The sequence below is a fragment of the Podarcis muralis genome, chromosome 3, assembly GCF_964188315.1.
Source record: "Podarcis muralis chromosome 3, rPodMur119.hap1.1, whole genome shotgun sequence".
Taxonomy (NCBI): Eukaryota; Metazoa; Chordata; class Lepidosauria; order Squamata; family Lacertidae; genus Podarcis; species Podarcis muralis.
Window position 1 is genome coordinate 36,454,923 of NC_135657.1, and position 20,050 is coordinate 36,474,972.

The 20,050-nt window shown below is 43.0% G+C and overlaps 1 protein-coding gene across 1 annotated transcript; it reads left to right on the plus strand.

The window, feature by feature from the left end:
* Positions 1-643: 643 nt before the first annotated feature.
* On the plus strand, positions 644-19,915 carry KCNK16 (potassium two pore domain channel subfamily K member 16). Its single transcript, XM_028724405.2, has 5 exons — positions 644-1,087; positions 5,226-5,340; positions 6,220-6,386; positions 11,207-11,372; positions 14,673-19,915. Exons 1-5 carry the CDS (start codon positions 875-877, stop codon positions 14,894-14,896), a joined length of 885 nt encoding a protein of 294 aa, XP_028580238.1. The 5' UTR covers positions 644-874; the 3' UTR covers positions 14,897-19,915.
* The last annotated feature ends 135 nt before the right edge of the window (positions 19,916-20,050 follow it).

Here is a 20,050-nt window from a genome sequence, read left to right on the forward strand (position 1 = left end):
TTTGGTCAAGGATCTTCCATGTGCACCCAAGACAATTTCTGACTAACCTTGGAGGTTCTTTGCCGCTTTCTGTCCACAAAACCATTGCTTCCTTCCAGGCAAATCTGTGGGACCATCTGAGGTAAAAAAATTAACCTTTAGCCAGCTTCCCACACATACCTTAGACTGAAAGGGCAACCTAGAGATGGGAAGCAACAACGATGAGAGATTCAGTCATGTACAAACATCAGCAACACAGAATACAGCTGAAAAGCTGGGAGGCGAACTTGTTATGCCAAGGATGAGAGTCTAGTTTGCAATTAATAAGGCAGACAAATGTGGCATTCTCCCTATATTACAACCAACAGTTAGCAGCCTTTTGGGGTCATTGGGTTTTCCCTTTTCTTCAGGACATCTTTCCTCAAGTAACGTATCCTTGTACTGTTGTCTAGCAGTTATAGCAAAGTGCTGTGAGCATCACAGCTCCTGCACTTTCCCACTGGCCCTTCCACCAACATGAGCCACAGTTGATCAGTAACTTTTTATCACTATTAGCCCATCCAGGAAATTAAGATATCAGTTTCGAGAGCAGAGCCACCTTACACTCACTATTCCCTAAAACTATGTGAACGTCTTCATAGGACAGACGGCTACAGTAGTCTTTAGCCGTAAGTGTGCTGCTCCCAGCTGAAGGAAAGATAAAGGGGTGTGTGAAATCTGTTTGCATTAGTCTCATGTTATCCAGACCTGATGCTCATAAAGCTGTTTAAACAGAATCTCAGCAGCGTGAGCCGAGAATACAGCCGTGCGATTCTTCCGTGCCTCTTGGAACAGGAACATTAACCCAGTGAGTGCTCCACTCAACTAGGTCGCCTCTGCCTTCCCAACCACAGTCATGCCCTACCTCACAGTGTGCAACCGGCAGCTCAGCTGGACTCTGCCCCTGGTGCTGGGGTACCTCTTCTACCTCCTCCTGGGGGCCTTGGTGTTTCAGCTGCTGGAAAAGCAGGCAGAAGCCAAGACTCGGGACCAGTTCCAAATGGAGAAACTCAAGTTCCTGCAGAACTACACATGCTTGGATCGACAAGCCCTGGAGCAGTTTGTGCAGGTAAGGAGAGCAATCCCAAGGAACCCAACTTTATGGTCATCTTTGCATCATGTAACTTTAATGGTGGGGTGGGTGGCTGGTGTGCAGGAAATCCTGGCATAGGACTAGAGGTTGGGATTTGGGTCTTCCGCAACTTCTGATACTATGGTTCCACAGAGGATCTGTGCCCGTAGGAACTGAAAATGGACAACAACAACCAGCAGAGAATGCCCAGAAGAGAAAATATGATTAGGAGAAATCAGTGCTGTGGAAACACCCATGTATGCAGCAGCCATTTTGATTTTCTTGAATTTTCTCTCTGATCCCTAACCCCTTTTCAAAATTTAGCAATGCAGCTAATATTGAGTTTGAAATTATACTACTGTTCCAGTCTCCCCTTTTCATCCCATGAATAAGGTTTTACAGTGGAGTATATGTTCGTGTGTTTTAATGTGACCAAAGGCTTCCTTCCACAATCTGTTTTAATGAGTTTTTAAATGCACATGTGTTTCTGGTTTCCTGCATGTCTTCCCTTCAAGGCTGCACCTTCAGTGGGTGAATATTGTTGTTTCTTAACTTTCCAGTAGTTTTTGAATAGGGAAATGTTATTCTTTCCTCTTTCCCACTCCCCCTGCCCCACCCAGAGTGGATTGCTCTGTGGAGTGTGGCTGTGTGGCCACAAGTGTGATGTCCCTCCCTCTGAAACTTTCTGTGGACATGGAACTTGTGAACAGACCCAAATGCACACAAATCTGTACCCAAATATGTTCTTCATTCATCATCTGAATTATTTGTTGTTGTTGCTATTACTATTGCTTATATTGTTGCTTTTTGCCACAAACACTTGAGCAACTATATCCCCAAATCATTTGCCCATTTCTGTTCATGCAAGAAGATTTAATGAGAAATATATTTCCTTTGTTAAGATAAAACTAAGGATGTTAAGTATATGGAGTTGAGGAAACCATGCAGTGCACATCCACTGACACCTGGCTTTCCAGTTCATTACTGACAGATATTGAATGAGTTCTCAAAACCAGGCAGAATAGTTCTCTAGATTTAAAGGGCTGCATATTAAATAGTAAGTGTAGATACAGTTGCTAAGGAATAATGGGAAATTTAATCCTTTGTTTAATTTAAAAATCTCAATTCTGCCATGAATTTTGAGATCCTGTTTCTGAGAAAACAAGCTTTTATTTCACTACTTGAAATGTTTAAATGAGTTTTCTATAATTTAGCTGTGCTCCCATTTGAAACCAGTGGTTTTGCATTGGGCATAATAATGGTTATGATGAGTAACAGTTTACATGCAATTCTCACTGAAACCTGGATGCACTCCAGAGTTTGGTGGGACTAGATAAATTGGGGAGGGGGGGCTGAGCTGAAGGGATGAAAGTTATGCCAGAGCATGCTGAGCCGAGCTCCTTGTTTGTAGAATGAGAAGTGGAGGTTTTCTGGATAATAAGGGAGGACTGGAAATTGGGGCTTTGGGGGAAGTGGAAGACTTTGGGGCAATAGCTGAGAGTAGTGAAAATAGGGGAATCTGAGATTCTGGGGTGACCTAACTAAGGAGGAAGAAATAGCACAACAAGGAGAAAAAAGAGAGCAGTTCTCCCCAAGAAAGGGGGCTTCAAAGCTGAAGAGGTAGAAGGAGCGGGGGCTTTGGCCAGCTGATGGGCTTGAGAGAGAGAGTTGAATGCCTTATTCTTATTCTGTGAGTCCATAGGGGTTGGTGGAGGTCTCTTCAGTGCAGGAGCGAAAGAAAGCCTAAGAGAGAAGATGAGTTGGGAAGGGGTCCACAAGAAATGCTCTTGTCCAGAGACAGACGAATCCTCTTGATCAGCCAGAGATTCCTAGCCACTATTATGAACAGCATTCCCTCTTAGGCTTGAGCTGGGCTCCAGAAATTAACATAGAAACAAAGACTGTAAATCCCGCCTTCCTGACAGTGAATAGGTTTAAGAAGCTTTTGAATGGTGCCAGCTGGGAAGAGTTTGTCTAAAGAGTTGCAAAATGCCTTCTGGGAAAATATTATTCTGCTGTCTATATGAAATGAGGAAAAGGAGTAACATATGTTCTGGGCTCTGCTGGCAAGATCCTCAGGCTATCAAAACTTATTGATTAGTAATTGTGTGGGGGAGCAGGTGGTGGCTAGAGGGAATGACACGTAGGGGACACTATCTTGGTTATATACTTCCAGGAAGAGTCTGATGTCCTTTTACTTTTAAATTTACACATTTCTGACAGCAAGAGCTTAGACTACTTCAGAGGGTGGTGGATTCCCATTGATTGGGTTTTGTTAAGCAGGGGTTGGGTGTTCATCTGTCAGAGATTCTTTAGCTGTTAATACAGCATTGCAAGGGGTTGGACAGTTCTATGATTCTATGAAATGTATTTAATGTTGTCACCCACCCTGGAGCCTTGGGGTGAAGGGCAGGTAATAAATATTTACCAGATGCTCTTTGCAACTCAGCTGCTTGGACATGTGAGCCTGGCTTTCTGTAATGCCATAATTAACACTTCCATCTGAGGTGCAGGCTATCACAGCAAAGCTGGGTATGCTTAGGGGTGCTTCATAACATACACAAATTGCTATTTTGTTTTAACATTTTCTCTGGCACGACGTTTTAAATAGAAGACCCCTGTGCATTGCTGTCCAAAGGCAAACAATGCAGGTCATTTGGGGAGGGGGGAGCTGAGCATTTTCTCCTCTGTTATATAAGCAGAAGTTCAGAAAAGCCAGGGCATGTGTATAAGTGCTTTCATTAAAAGGAAACTTTTTTGATGTAGGAAGCCACAAGGATTACAGCAGTGGTTACTATACAAACAAAACCACTAGAGGGCACCAACATTTCAGCTACACAACACAACAGCTTTTAAATATCTCTCGTCAAAATAAATCATCCACGACCTTATTCAGTAAATAGGAATCCTTATCACCAATCTTGGCTTCATACTATTGTAATCTTAGCACACTCTTTTGATGCGATGCTTCATGCTAAACCATCACTCAGCATCCTTGAGCCTGCAAGGATGAACTTCTCAGCATCTGTATCTATCTGCTGGGTTTCTCTGCTGACGCTTTTCTGATTTCTGTGGCACATGAAGCGGGTTCATAAGGTTAGGCATTTTCTTGGGCCATGGGCCATGGCAGATTTGGCTCACCCCAGACACAGCATTGGAGTGTTTAATCACAAATAGTAGCGTACATGGGCATAGCCAAAGGGGAGCAGGGGGGCAGCTGCTTCCCCCAAATCAAGTAAATCAATAAAAAATACTTGTGTTTCTGCCCCCACCAACATAAATCCTGGCTATGCCCATGGTAGTGTAAGACCTTTAACACAGGACTAGGGAACCTGTGGTCCTCCAGATGTAGCTGGATTTCAACTCCCATCAGCCTCTGCCAACATGGCCCATAGTGAGGGATGGTGGGAGTTCAACAACATCTGGAGGGCCACAGCCCAGCCCTGATTAAATTGGGGTGGGGTAAGAAATTGAGGGAACCCAAAATTGACACATTTGCTCATCCCCAGCTGTGGCTCTCCAGTTGCTATGAGACTCTAGCTCTCACCAGCCTCAGCCAACATGGCCAATGCTCAAGTTGGATGGGAGTTGTAATGCAGCAGCTGGAAGGTCACAGGTTCCTCCTCTCTGCCTTAGAGTGAAACAGGCACAGCAGGGAGCAGTCATGTCAAGGACAATATCTGGGACATCAGCAACCAGGTAGTTAGAACACAGCTGACACTATGTATTTAACAGGTATGTCTCCCCTTCTTTTCCCTAATACACTTTGGCCCAGAGCAGATGCCCCTTCCATTAGCCCGCTCAGATCACAGTGTTGATCACAGAGTGCAGGAGCAATGCAAAAGCATATCTACAGTCCAGACAGTTCCAGCGTTAACCAAGAAATCCTTGCCAGGAAACCATTTTATGATTTTTTTGCATATTCAGAGCCACTTTATGAAGCTATGTGAGTATGTTGGTGTATCAAGAAGTGCTGCTTACTTTGGCTCATTGACCGTTGTCCTTTTCAGCCCTGCTACAAAAGCAGCTGTTGACAGACTGAACCTGTGCTTTACTCTCTGGCTGGTGAGACTCTCCCAGTTCATGATGTGACAACATTCTTCTATTCCTCCCCCTGTAAATGATCCCACTTCAGGTCATTATGGAAGCCTGGGAGAAAGGTGTCAACCCTGAAGGGAACTCCACCAACCCCAGCAACTGGGACTTCAGCAACAGCTTCTTCTTTGCTGGAACGGTGGTCACCACCGTAGGTAAGGTGAGCTGGGTGTTTTGCGGGAGGTTCCCCCCGATAAATCTTTCCTTGTTGGAGTTCCGCAAGGTTTTCAGTGAAGTACTGAATCATCTGTGACAGATGGTACAAAGCGAACCTGGCAAACCTGCGTCAGAAGGGTCTCTGGCGTTGAAAGATGTATTTAAAAAGCCATATATTCAACCAACGCCTATTTTTATGCGTACGTTTTCCATGACTAATTTTCTGGTCCTGTAGGATGGAGTGTGTGTGTGTAGTCAGTTTTGCATGTGTTGAAGTCTATGACGTGCATTCCAGCAGTACCTAGTGCCAATCAGAACTGGTAGGGCAGTAGCCATGGAGACCAACAGTAGGTGGAGCCGCAACTGATGACAGGCAGAGCCAACTCATTCTAGTTTTGTCTCCAACCTCTTCCCTGTTGAGGGCAACACTAAAACTAAGGAAGAGGAACTGATGAGAAGGGTCATCCCCAGTAAAAAGGCAGGCAGGTGGGGTTTGGGTGAGATTGGTGGGGCCCTAATGGACTAGCTGCCACTATTGCATACTCATGGAAATCTGAAAGTGTCTGCTTTGTAAATATACAGCATAAACCAGCCAATGCTCTGTAGCAATTCTAAACTTGCTCACCAAGGAATAAGTCCCATAGAATTCAACAGAGTGTGCTTCTGAGTAGACAGCTACATGCTGCCCACTTTTCCCCAACAAGATAGTGACAAATGTGCTCCAAATAAATGGGGTGCAGGGAGTCTGGAACTTCATCTGGAACTTGGGATTAGTCACCCAATATAGATGACTATTCCACGTCCGATGTGGTCAAAGCAAATGTTGAGCCCTGTTAAGCGAGTGTGACTATTTTCAATTCTTTTTGCTTTTCTTTCAGGTTATGGGAATTTGGCCCCCAGCACAGTCCCAGGGCAGGTCTTCTGTGTGTTCTATGCCTTGTTTGGAGTGCCCCTCAATCTGGCATTTCTCAATCAGCTGGGGAAAGGGCTCACCATTCACCTGATCAACTTGGAGAGATGGGTCCACAAGCCAGGCCGAGCTCAGGTACAGATGCTTGTTCAACATTGTTACCCTTTAGGTGACTTTCATGTATCATTTTAGGACAGGCAGGGGTGCCTTAGACACATTATAACTCATACAGATGTTGCTTCCTCTCCTGTGACAGTAATTGGCTGACTCAGGATTTCAGGACAGGGATGTACTTGAATTTCCAAAAAAAGAAGAAGAAAGCTTTAAATTGAACAGATGCAAGTTGCTTGATTGCAAACACCCATGGCTGCTATCAAGTCAGTTCTCTGTTCTGTGTCATTTTCTCATTTACCAGAACCTATTTCTGCAAACCACCATAGAAAGAATGTGTCAGACGCCATTTCAGCAAATGCAGTTCAGGCAGTCCTATAAATGTAAAGGATCCCTCATATGAATAATAACAAATGATTCCAGATGGTCTGTGGCCCCAAGAGAAAATGTTGGAGGAAGCAGGCAAGGTTTCGTGGAAGGAGATGGGGTCAGAGTTGGATGGTGATGGTGTGCAAAATGAAAGTAATATAAAAAACAGGCTTGCCAGAACACAGTGACAAATGAAGATGACAGACATGACATCTTAATTAAAAAAAATCTTTAACAAGTGGAAACCACCCTACCCCTCAAAATTTGTAGATCTTTATTTTTAAAAGAACAAACAAACTTCACCACCCAGTAAATCTAAACTATTGAAAGGTCATCAGGATGAGTGGTCTGTTCAAGTTGAGTGAGACACTCAGTCTTTCGTGGCGAAGACAAATTGCAGGAAGGTGTAATTGCTTATGGAAGTATAAGGTAAGCTGAAGAGAAACCTTTGTTTTACTGAGAACACTGGTGCCTCAAGACAAGATTGCCCCATGGAGATAGCCATCAATGTTTCCTGTCAGTAGAACTTAAGTTGCACAGTTAATTCTTGGAACAAACCAAAAAAATCAATTGCATAAAAATGAAGGTGACCCCTGCCTGGGTAAAGTAGGTCACATTGGAAGCACCAGAAACGTAAGATTTCTCCTGGCAGACAGCAACACGTTCCTCCATCCATCCAACCAACCAACCAAAAGGCATGGTCACAATTCAAGGACACATCACAGCCAGGCAAAAGCACTCAAGAGGACCTGAGGCAGGGCCAGTGAGGGGTGTGGTCTGGGGAGGTGGCATAGCCTGGGAAGCATCCTAAGTGGCCTGAGATACCCCACCCTTGTTCTAGAAGGTTCCAGGTTGCATACCAAGGAAGCAGGAGGGGCCTTCTCCATCCTCTTTCTATTATCTTTTTTGCTCTGGGATGCTGGACAATACCTTGCTCTGAATATATGTCCAGCACCGGAAAGACACTGAAATGTTTGTCAGGTGCATTCTGCTCAATCCATACCTACTCATTTGAGTGCTACATATCCTCTCTCCTTAAACAACAATTTCCAGGGTGAATTAAGAGGGTCTGAGGAAATTTTGAGTAGCTGTCAGCAGGGACAACCATATCTGATCTAGTGGATGCCTGATCCAGCACAAAGTGGGAACCAGGCAGGTCCTCATGACCGTACACTAGGCTTTGGAGAAATCATCTCCAGTGCAGTGCACCCTCACCCTCTCTTCTCCCAAGTCTTGGATCTGGAATAAGGGCAGGGGTTGTCCCTGACCTTGCACTGGACTTCATAGACACCAGAAGCAAACAAGACTTCTTGCTTGTTCCTTGGACCTAGCCAGAAATGAGAATTTACCTCAACCCTTGAGTCAGAGACTGGGATCAGACACTGTAGCAACCAAAAAATTCAGCTAAACCTCTAGGGCCAGGCAAACTTTGTAGATGCCTCCTCTGAATTACAACTGTTCACAGGGATATTCCAGGAGACAATTGTTTGTGCTCGTTCTAAACTGTGTGGCCCGTACCACACAAAGGAACCTTTTCCCTCCTGAGATAAACAGATTTCATGTGGTGTGTGTTTTAAAAGTGAGCATGTTCCATGACTCCATGACAAAGGAAAAAGACATGCAGGAAAAAAGCCATTTATAAATCATTGTTCCCAGAAATAGCAGACACCATCAACCCAACTCAAATCTCTGCCTTTGGTACTTAGGCCAGAATCACTTACATGGCAGTTTGTCACACTGGACTCAAAGGGACTTAGTCACAAGTAAAAATGTATAGCATCGCACTGTTAATCTCTCACGACATATCAAGTTTTGAAATCCTGGAAGCAGGATGAAAGACTGCAATTTCACAAAACACAAATATCAGACAGATTATTCATATTATTTCCCAGTATAGTATGCTTTCTGTATATGACTATGCAATCTTAGAGGGAAGGACATTTTTTTATATTTTCTCAAAGCAGATTTTCTTCCACTACTTTCTTAACTAGAAGGAACAAAAATCCTACCTGACAAAATTCAGGGGAACTGCAGATTTTAAAACTTCTCTAGTTGCCTCCTAGTCCATAAACTTTGCCTCTTTTGCAGAAAAAAACCTGCATATGAAAGTTCTTGTGGCTAGTTGTATCAGCAGTCCTGTCCACTGCATTCCTAATTAACTGTTTCCTAACTCCATGAAATGTTTTCTGGGGTCAGTCTTGGATCCCTGTTCTGCACCACCAATTATCTACTGCCAAGAATCTGTCTTCATCTGTTCTTGACTCCCACTCCTCACCTTACCAGCCCCTTGCCTTCTGTTTCTTTTTTAACAAGTTGCTATCTGTTATTCTTTTTAACAAGCTCATTCCCTGTTGTTTTAATATGTGATCAAGGTTGATCATAGGTTGCATCCAATGAAGTCGTCCCATTAGCTAAAGGATTGACAGGTGGTGGCACCTGTTCGCCGATAAACCTTGGCTTAACACCACCAACGAAACTTCCATCTTATTTAACTACCTTATCTGTGGTGACACACAGGTATACCTTTATAAAGGCTAGATTCAATGTTTTCCCATCAAACGTGTTGGGTAACAGACTCTCCAACGGACAGATCTCACTCCTCTGTGACTGTAAAAGTGGATCTATAGAATTGTTATGTCATATAATCTTCTGTTGTCCATTACATTCGGCCTCACGGTCCAAGTTTCTGGCCCCATATTTATCGAGAATTGCTGACGGACCTCAGGAAGCCCAAATAATATACTTACTAAACGACGAAGATACAAGTAGATCCCTTGCAGTCGCTAGATACCTGATTAATGTTTTATTTCAAAAGAGGAGAAATGGATCACTGTATGACTCTGACAGCTTAGCTAAACTTAAGAACCATCAATAAGTGCAAGAACTAAGACGCATACCCCCCAAAATCTGATGGATTTGAATTGTGGTTTACATAGAGGGAGCTTATTGTGTATAGTGTTTACTTAACTGAAGTAAAATTGGTTTTATATGGGTGTTTTAACTTGGAACTGTTTAACTTGTACTGTTTTTGGATAAATTTTGATGTATTGTCTTCGATATGGGCCAATGGCCGCAATAAATCTATACTATACTAGCTAAAGGATTTCAGCCTGCACAGCAGGAAGAAGAAAACAGACCAAGTCATGGTTTGATAAAGATTTATAGAATGCTAGGAGTGAGTTGTGGAGGAGGCATTAATTAATGCTAGTTGATTAAGCTTCTCTAGCCCTTGTGAGCTTGGAGGTGGGATACTCCTGTCTAGACATGGAAAGGGACACAAATTCTACCTTTTCCTACTTTTTGTCTTTTTGCTGTGTAAAAGTCAGTCTCCGGAATACATGGTTAAGAGGCTAAGGATCATTTACATCTGGGGAGGGGAGCCTCTGACTCATGGTCCAAACTTGACCTGCCAGACTTTCCCATTTGTTCTGAGAAGTGGTTCTGGGCAAACTACACCCACCCACCCTGCACCTGACATACATATATGATGTCAGGTGTAGCAGGTAAGGGCAGGGCTTCAAAGGAACAATTGGGAGCTTAAAGTGAGTTCACAGTTGTTCCTCTGCTGGAGCAGGGTGTTCTCCAGAGGGGGTGCATTCCAGGAGAGGAAAATGGCTTCCATTGACTGAAAACCACTTTTCCCTTCAGCTCTGTTCCTTGAACTTGCAAAAAAAAAAAGGAGGCTCGGTGAACAGTATGGGGCTGTTTGAAAGCCCTTTTGTAAACAGTCCTATGCTGCTCTCAAAGGGGTTTTCAAACAGCCCCACACTGCTCTTTGAACCTCTGAAATATGGAGGTTCAAAGAGCAGTGTGAGGTTGTTTGAAAGCCCATTGGGAAGTGGCCCTGTGCTACTATTTGAACCTCCAGTTTTAGGGAGTTTAAAGAGCAGTATGGGGCTGCTTGCAAAAGGCCTTTCAATCAACCTGCACTGTACTTTGAAAACAGAGGCTTCAAAGTACAGTGGTACCTCGGGTTAAGAACTTAATTCGTTCTGGAGGTCCGTTCTTAACCTGAAACTGTTCTAAACCTGAGGTACCACTTGGGGCCTCCTGCTGCTGCTGTGCCGCCTGAGCACAATTTCTGTTCTCATCCTGAAGCAAAGTTCTTAACCTGAGGTATTATTTCTGGGTTAGCGGAGTCTGTAACCTGAAGCATCTGTAACCTGAAGTGTCTGTAACCCAAGGTACCACTGTACAAGGTCACCTGACATTATAGTGACAACAGATGATTGACAGATGGGATAAGGATCTGGCCTACCAGCCAGAAAAGGTTCCCCACTTCTGATTTACATGGATCTTTGCTCCATGGAGGAGGTTTTTAAAAGTTCCTCTGGGGGAGCTATAAAGCAGTATGAAACAGGTATGAAACAGCCTTTAGGTAGCAGATCTGAAAGCACTCAGACCAACCAGACCAAGTCATGCCAGGCAGAAGCATAGTTCTTCTAAACTGTCATTTCCCTTCTCATGTTTCTCAGGTGGTTCAGACTCTGACAATGGGATTCTTCCTGATGGTTGGAACTTTGCTTTTTCTGGTTTTCCCACCCATGATCTTCAGTTACGTGGAAGGCTGGAGTTATGGAGAAGGCTTCTACTTCACCTTCATCACCCTCAGCACCATTGGATTTGGAGACTATGTAGTAGGTAATAGAAAGGGTGGTGGTGGTGACATATTCTGCCCCTGAGATCGTCCTCCTCTCCCAATTAACTTTGATCAGGAGGAACTCTAATGAAATCCAGGAATGTGATCACACTGCAATCAGCGCATGTAACATCTAGATTATTCATGACTTCTCTGCTGAGGCTGCAAATAAGTGCCAAAATTCATGCATTCATTCACTAAACAGTGCTTAACCAGCTCTATTAAGAACTAAGGAGTTATACTTTCAAGGAGGAAAATACATTGGTTTAAAACATGCTCTTGCTTAAATCACATGCAGTCCAACCAACTTAAGCATCACACAAATGACAAAGTGAACTAATAGCAATGGCCATTTGCTTGTGATCAGGGCCGGCCCTACAATGAGACAGAGTGAGGCAACTGCCTCACATGGCAGATGCTGAGGTAGGGGGAGTGACCAGGGATGTGACTGCATCCCCTACACAAGTGCTCTGGGGAAGGGCCCCATCTTGTTGTTTGCCTCAGACAGCAAAATGTCTTGAGCCACCCCTGCTTGTTTACTGTGGCCATGAGTGAGTCTCCACATTTATAGTGATAGGAACAGTTCCACACTAAGCAGCACAGGACTGACAGAAGAGTGCTCTCTTTCCCCTTCTGTTATTGTTATTTCTCCCACTCAGTGCAATGTTAATGTCCTCCAATCCTGAAAGGAGTAACTGGAATTAGAAGTGTCCTGCTGGATCAGACCAATCAGGTCCATCTGGTCCAGCATTCCATCTTCAACATTCACCAGCCAGATGCTTCTGGGAAACTTATAAGCTGAGCATGATGGTGACAACCCTACATTTACACAAAGCATATATAGATGGGGGTTTGGGGGGGGGGGGTTGTATATACACATAGAGCCTGAAATGTGCTCAGCCAGGCTTCACAAAGCACGCAAAAAAAAATTGCTGTTCCTTTCATGTCCAAAAAATAATGTGTGTTTGGTGGCAATCTACACAAAAACATGTTGTGAAAAACCATGTGCTGCAAAATGGCACATCAAGATGACTTAACACACTATTAATAACATGGGAAATGCCTATGGTGGTGTTTTGTTTTGTTCTGTTTTGTTTTGTTTTGTTTTACTTTTAAACCTGTGTCCATAGACTGCTATAGGAGCTGACAACATTACGTGGTCTTCTTTTTGGAAACAGACATAAATGTTTGTTCCTTGTTCCTCATTGTATTTGCTTTGGAAGAAAAGGATTCCTTGAGATTGCCATTGATTAGTGCAGTAAGAAACTGCAGTGTGTTCTATTTATTTATAGACACACACACACAAAAACCCTCCATGCATAGGGAAGCTTATTTCACCCTAACTCTTTGGTTCCTCTTTCCCCCTCAAGTACCACTTCCTGCATCTCTGGTTTGCATTCATGCAGAGCCAGCAACATGTGAAACTTTCTTGCAGACTCATGTGCTTTTCCTAAATCAACTTACAGGACTAAGTTGAGGTCATGTGTATCCCAAATTGTTTTCTCTTGGCCTGTCAGGGAAGGGGACACAGCTTAGTGGTAGCACATATGCTTTGCTTGCAGAAGGTCCCAGTTTCAATCCTCCCCCATGCCCCACCCCAGAAACTCCTGTTAGAAGAATTAGGTAGCAGACAATAAGAAAAGCACCTTTCTGCCTTACACTCTGTAGAACTATTGCCAATTGGAGCAGATAATGTTGGACTAGATCAGGGGTCAGCAAACTTTTTCAGCAGGGGGCCAGTCCACTGTCCCTTAGACCTTGGGGGGGCAGGCTATATTTTTTTTTCTGGGGGAAGAGAAAGAATTCCTATGCCCCACAAATAACCCAGAGATGCATTTTAACTAAAAGGACACATTCTACTCATGTAAAAACATGCTGATTCCCAGACCATCCACGGGCCGGATTTAGAAGGCGATTGGGCCGGATCCAGCCCCTGGGCCTTAGCTTGCCTACCCTTGGACTAGATGAACACAGCAGGGACGCGGACTTATAAAAAATATTGGGGGGGCCCGGGAAAGCTCATGAATAATAAATAAGCTCATGAATATGCAAATAAAGTGGCGCCGCCTCCTCGTGAGCGAATAGGGGAGAGCGTGCTGCGCCTATTAATCAGCTCCAAAGGAAATTGGGTGGAGCTTTTGCTCGGGAGGGAGGGCAGGAGGCATGCAGCCCGCCCCTCCCTGTGCATTTTGGGCTGGGGGAGGGGCGGCGATGGCGCTCTGCTGGAGGGGCGCCGGAGATTATTGGGGGGGCGGAGCCCCCTCAAACGAATTTTTGAGGGGGCTCGGGCCCCCTCAAGCCCCATGGAGTCGGCGCCTATGGAACACAGATATTCTGGCATTAGACAGCTAATTAGTGTATGCACCATGATTTTAAAAATCCTTCGTCACACTTTAACCCACAAAGCACTGGAATTCTTGATGAATTGTAATTTGGTTGTTTTATGCTGTACTCTTCCTTTGAAGTTCCTTGGTTCCAGAATGACAATCTTAAGGTCATTTACAGGGTGTTCTGGAAATGTTCAGAATGTTCTCCGACGAGCCCCACCTGCACTGTTAATGCAATGATTTCAGCACTTACCACTAAGGGTAAAAGTTTGCCTACTTAATTTACAGTCAAGCTCTACTTACCTCTGACTGTAACTTTTGGCATCCCATTGCCACTGAACTCTGATTGTATAATGTCCTCCTTTATATAGCTGCCAACTATGATTTTACTTTCATGCAGCTGATGAACTGGGCTTGAACCAATGAAAGCTTATGCTGTTATTAAATGCGTTAGTCTTTAAAGTGCCACAGCAAGACTAATTGTTTTAGCTGCAAGCAACTAACATAGCTAGCCCTCTATAATTTTTTCCTATGTTGCTGTCATCAGAGTAGCAAAGTTCAAGGACAATGATCTGGTGGCTATGGTAAGGATAGTTTCATGTAGATCTCGTTCATGCTAACAGTAGAGTTGGTGGCAACGTTGGGGATGGTGAGTAACAGTATGGGAAAGTTGTAAACCTAGGGAAAGTAAGAATGGGCATAATCCAACAGACCACACTGCAAAGGCAGAAAAACCAAACCTACCCTAGGCATGCAACTCATAATGCGTATCCAGGAAAATATCACATCACTTCTAATCTGTGGACAAATGCACACAGGTGGAATGCCAGTTAACAATCTTGCATGGTTTTGTACACAAGTGCATATGAGTTGTGTATGTGTGCATGGTGTTCATTGTGTTGGCATATATTCCTCCCAGTTGTAGAGAAACCAAATCTTACTTGTGGGTTTTCTTGGTTTTTTCTTTCTTTCTAGGCACAGATCCTAATAAGCATTATATATCAGTGTACAGAAGCCTGGCAGCAATCTGGATTATTTTTGGCTTAGTCTGGCTCGCTCTGATCTTTAATCTGGGAGCTGACCTGATGGAGAAATTCCTACAGCTTAATTGGCAGAAGTCTGGCCCAGGCACTGCAGAGACAGCTGTCACCAAATTAGAGGATAACCCTGATCAACCCAGGATCCATATCCCTAGCTGAGAGTGACTAATGGATAAGCAACACAAAAAACCAACAAGTCTCTTGTCCTTTCCCTTATGCCTACAAAGCGATGTTTGTGGGCAAGACATCTTGCATCAAATACTGTACATAATGAGTGGGTCACTTCATAAGGGAAAGGAGATTTTTTGGAAACAGAAGAAACCCTTTGGCAATATGTACAACAAACAGCCCAATGAAGCCTTTGGAGGAAAACGAACTGAAAGTGTCAATGCCACATGTTTTCCACACATCTGATTCCTTCCGCAAATATACAGTCTACCATTATACCACATCATCTTGTTTAATTCAATTCAGCATTTGGGCTGATGGATACCACTGTTTCCAGCAGGAGCAAACCAGCTGGCACTACCAAGGTTGCAACACACCATTTGTAGAGATTCATTTTTCCTCCAAAACTGATATCAAGAGAAACAAGGGAGAGTCACTGCTATCTGCTTTTGTGTTTTCCTTAAGCAAACTGTAATCTGAAATCTCTCAAGTGGTTCTGATCTTTGTGGATAGAACAAGATTTAGATGTTCCCAGTTCCACATGTTAAGTTTGGGACAGTTTCTGGTCTCAGGTTTCCAGACTGCCAACGGAAATTGTTCCCTCCCCTTCTTCCATTACCAGAGACAGAGAAAGGTAAACCAACTTATTTTATCCACTGCCATTGTTACAAATTTGAGGGTATTTGTAGGTTTAGGTCCTATGATCCCCAGAAATCTACACTATCAATTTAGGACTCCTTAAGCCTACAATGGATGTCTTCTCCCCTAGTGGGAAGAGAGATCAAGATTCTAGATGTCAAGTCATGCTAGGCCAGCCAGCATTCAATAGATTTCCTTCCTCCTGATCTTCTGGTAAGTGTGGATTGAGCTAGGTGACTACTGGATAGCAGTAATGTGTGAAAGGTTAAACTTTTGCTTAGCACATAGAAATGCCAGTGGCTAAAACAAATGAGTGGGAAAAAGATTTCTACATTCAGCAGTGAACCATGAGGGCAAATAAAATGTGGAAGACATGCTTCCTCCTGTCCCTACTTCTGCTGATGGGAGAGGGAATAACCTGTGTGCTACATTCTGCATACTTCTGCCAAGTGGCTGCATGTATGTCCACATTGATCAGCAAGACAAAACCCTGACAAAGAAAGCTATTGAATGAAGATGATCTTCTGTGTATTACCAACCCCATTGGATCTTCTGGACAGATTGAGCCGACTGTCAGGAGCTCTGCAAATATCAGCCTAAACCACTGTTTCCTTATGCACAAAATGCAGTTAAGAGATATAGTAAAACTAACAGGGTAGAATTCCTTCATCTGTTTTCAAGCACCTCTCAGCAACATCAGGTACCAACTGTTGAAAGTTGTTAGGTGATCCCTATTCCCTTTTTAAATGGTAGCTCTGGCAATCACTCCTTAGACTGTCAATCAGCCTTATCTTCCTTATAAAGCCTTGATAGAACCAGTCGAGATGGGGAAAGTTTCCATTTGTAACTGAATGCCTGCACTTTCCTCAGGACCTTTTCCATAAAAAATGCTGATAGTAAAATTATCCCCATTAAAATTGCACAAAACTGAGCCTCCAAAAGGTTAGCTAGTCCAGGCATGTCCAAAGTCCATTTCAGGGGCCTAATCAACTTCAATCCTAAAAAAAGGTTAACAATTTTGGTCGGCCCTTCACTCTTCACTTCATCAAATCTGGCCCTCTTTGAAAAAAGCCTGGACACCACTAGAGGCTAAGCCATAATCAGCAAACAGTAAAATTGAACTGCATGTGTCAGATTTTATTCTTGGAGATAACAATTGTCCTCAAAGTTGTCTATTTCAAGATAAGAAGTTTAGGGATATAAGGCTCACATAACCTCCAATTCTGTGCCTCAACACCAGCCATTCAGTATCATACCAGCTTCATTTTTCTGACACAAAATATAGCAATCCACACACTTTTTTTCCATCTCCTGGATCATAATGTTCTAAGCACACAGAAGATTACATGTTGCAGGGTTCAACAGTGTGTAGAATATTACTCTCCAACTGGTCATTTGTTATATATCACTTCTTTGTGGAGAAATGGCAAGCCCCTTGAAAAATCCATTCATAATCTTTCTTGAAACTGGCAAATGGATTCACCTTTACCACAAAATCTGAACTCTCTTGTTTGAGAGTGGGGGCTAGCCAATACACTTTTTATTATTTTTGGATTTTATAAAAGAGAAGCAATAAACTATACATGGTTTCCACATCAAATAAGGTAGGTATTGTGGATGCTGCCCTGGACTCTATCAGAAGAAAAGAAGGGGCATAAATTCAACAACAACAATGATAAATGGCAATTGATAATAGATAATACATGATGCCATACATGGGTTAAGACTTTAGAAAGGTCATCCATAATAATTCAGTGTCATATGCAAACTTGGCTCCCTCACTGCTCACTCCAGACCATTTACAAACAAGTTTAATGAAAGAACTCACCTTCCCACTCTCTGCTTCTTGTTCTCTAACCTGCTACTGATCCATAAGTGATAATTGGAAGCAACGAAAAATTTATTTCAAAAATGTATAAAATACTGCTAGAATGAGAGACAAAGGATGAGATTATAAAGGTGACTATGACACATTGGGCAATAGACATTGGCCATAATATAGAAATGGAAGCGTAGGAGAGGCTATGGAAATCAACACTGAACTTCTTGGCATGCTATGCCCTAAAGGGGAAAAAACAGATTTATAGGTGGTATTTAACTCCTAGTAAATTATTGAAAAGGGATCCAAATTATGTTGGAAATGCCAGGAGGTAGAAGGGACCTTCATGCATATGTGGTGGTCCTGTAAACAGGCTAAATGGTATTGGGAAATGATCTACACAGAATTCAAAAAGATGCTAAGGTTGACTTTTCAAAAAAGAAAGAAAGAAAAAATGAGGCTTTTTTTTTACTAAGCATAACTAATGGAGATATCCCTAAAAAGAAATTTAGCCTCTTCCTCTATGCAACTACAGTGGTTAGGATATTATATGCTAAAAAATGGAAGGACAAAAAAAAACTCCAACAAAAGAAGAATGGCAATATATTGAATATGCGGAACTTGCAACTAGGACAGCAAAGATAAGAATCCAAGATGAGAGAAAGATATGGGAAGAGTGGGGATTTTTTGGAATTATTTAAAGAGATACAATAAACTAATGAATTTCCAAGTAGAATTAGAAATATGAACAGCAGTCAAAAACAGTATTGTAAATGTACAGAGTTAATCAATGAAAAAAGATAAGGGTTACAGAAAGCTGATCAATTGAAAAAAGCAAAGAATACCAGAGCCAGGAAAACCTTGTTGTCTAAGGAAGGCCTCTTTCTAGACAGTAACTCTTTTATAGCTCTTCCTGACTAGGAGTACACAATAGCTAACCCAGCTGGATGAGAATCTTCACTGCCAGGAAGATGTTCCAACCTATTGTTCTAAAGATGTTTTACCAGCTTACCACACGGGGAAGCTGCATAGAGATACCAAAGTTACTGGTTCTAGACTCTGGGGGTCCTGACACTTGTATCCGTCAATCATGTTTTTATGTGCCTATGTCAGTAGTTAGGAACTGGGGGCCTGTGCTGCCCCTTTTACCCAGATGGTCTTGCTTATATGCCACATCTGTTTCTCCCATCATCCAGGACAGGGTGCAAAGCAGAGCTGGAAAAGCCCTTGGACGTCCTTCTTCATTGTTTCTGGGCTGTTCAGAGGCAACAGGGTTGGTCTAGTGTTCCAGCAATCAGTGATAATTCCTTTGCACTATCAGTCTGGTTGCTGGCCACTAAAGCATGTTATTCTGAATTACAGCTGCAGCTCCTGCTTCTCTACATGGCTTCAGTTTCTGTTGTGGGTGGAAAATTTCAGGCATGTACCCCCACTTCGTGAAGCAGGATTCATTAAAGAAGATCCTCTCAGAGTCACATTAGTTCAGGGTTAACCAATATGGTGCCCTCCAGATGTTGAGAACTACAATTCCCCTGATCCCCAAGCACTAGCCATGCTGGCTGGAGCTGATGGGAGTTGAAGTTCAAAACATGCTGAGGATGATAGGTTTGCTACCCCTGCATTCGTTCATCACAAAGGTGCTGCAGGGAATGGTAATACTCTTCTAGGCATCTTTCTTCACAGCCAGTAATCCAAAGCTTCTCTTCCTAAAGTTCAAAAAAGGGCAAGCAAAGTGATCAAGGAGTTGGAGCAACTCCCCTACATGGAAAAGTTATACCATCTGGGACTTATTAGTTTGGAGAAAAGGCGGGTAAGGTTACAAGGCAAATGAAGCTGAATGCTGGAAAATTTAAGACAGAGAAAGAGAAAGTACTTGTTCACAGCACATAGTTAAACTATGGAACTCATTCCTTCAGGATGTAGTAATGTCCAGCAAGTTGGCTTTAAAATAGGATTTGATCAGTTCATGGAGAATAAGGCTATCGGTGGCAAACTAGCCACAGTAGCTATGTTCTATTGTCACTATTGGAAGGCATCAAGCCTCTGATTACCAGGAATCTGGTTGGCCACTGTGAGAACTGGATGCTGGACCCGATAGGTGTTTGATCCAGCAGAGCACTTCTGACGTTCATTTTAAACTGAAGCCAGACTCCTTTGAAATTCCCTAGGCATGATGGGTATTTTCCTGTTTCCTAAGGCAGCCTTCTGCCCTACTTTATAGAGGAGAGTCCCCTATTTGTTGTGCTGTCCTGTCCGAGTCCAGTTTAAAGAGAAGGAATCAAAATAAGGAAAAGCAGGGACCCTCCACTCCAAAGTACAGCTCACATTAACACTGTGTACCTTCTGGTACTAGCTAACGACTTGCCTTTTTGCCCAGGTCTTGGGATAGGGCTTGATGTTATGAGGTCAGTTGTAAACTTGGTGAAGTAGTGGCAGGACTGTAGGACTACTTGTAAGAATTCCAGTTATGTTTTACTTTCACAGTGTAATGTATCCTGTTGTATTTGGATTTGTTGTATATGTTTTATGATGTAACCTGCCCATGGATCGTATGCTGATGAAGAGTGAGATAGAAAGTGAATAAATAAAATAAATGTTTTATTTTAAAAGAGAATGTTAAGGAAAATGGATATGCTTCAGTGTCGTTTTGTAGCCCTGCATTACCCCCCAAAATGTTTATTTCCTTT

What these genes read in the sequence shown, in the direction of transcription:
- KCNK16 (XM_028724405.2), top strand. Translation starts at nt 875, where the DNA reads ATGCCCTACCTCACAGTGTGCAACCGGCAGCTCAGCTGGACTCTGCCC. An exon ending in AACGGTGGTCACCACCGTAG is followed by an intron (nt 5,341 to 6,219) that starts GTAAGGTGAGCT and finishes CTTTTCTTTCAG; the next exon opens with GTTATGGGAATTTGGCCCCC. An exon ending in ACAAGCCAGGCCGAGCTCAG is followed by an intron (nt 6,387 to 11,206) that starts GTACAGATGCTT and finishes CATGTTTCTCAG; the next exon opens with GTGGTTCAGACTCTGACAAT.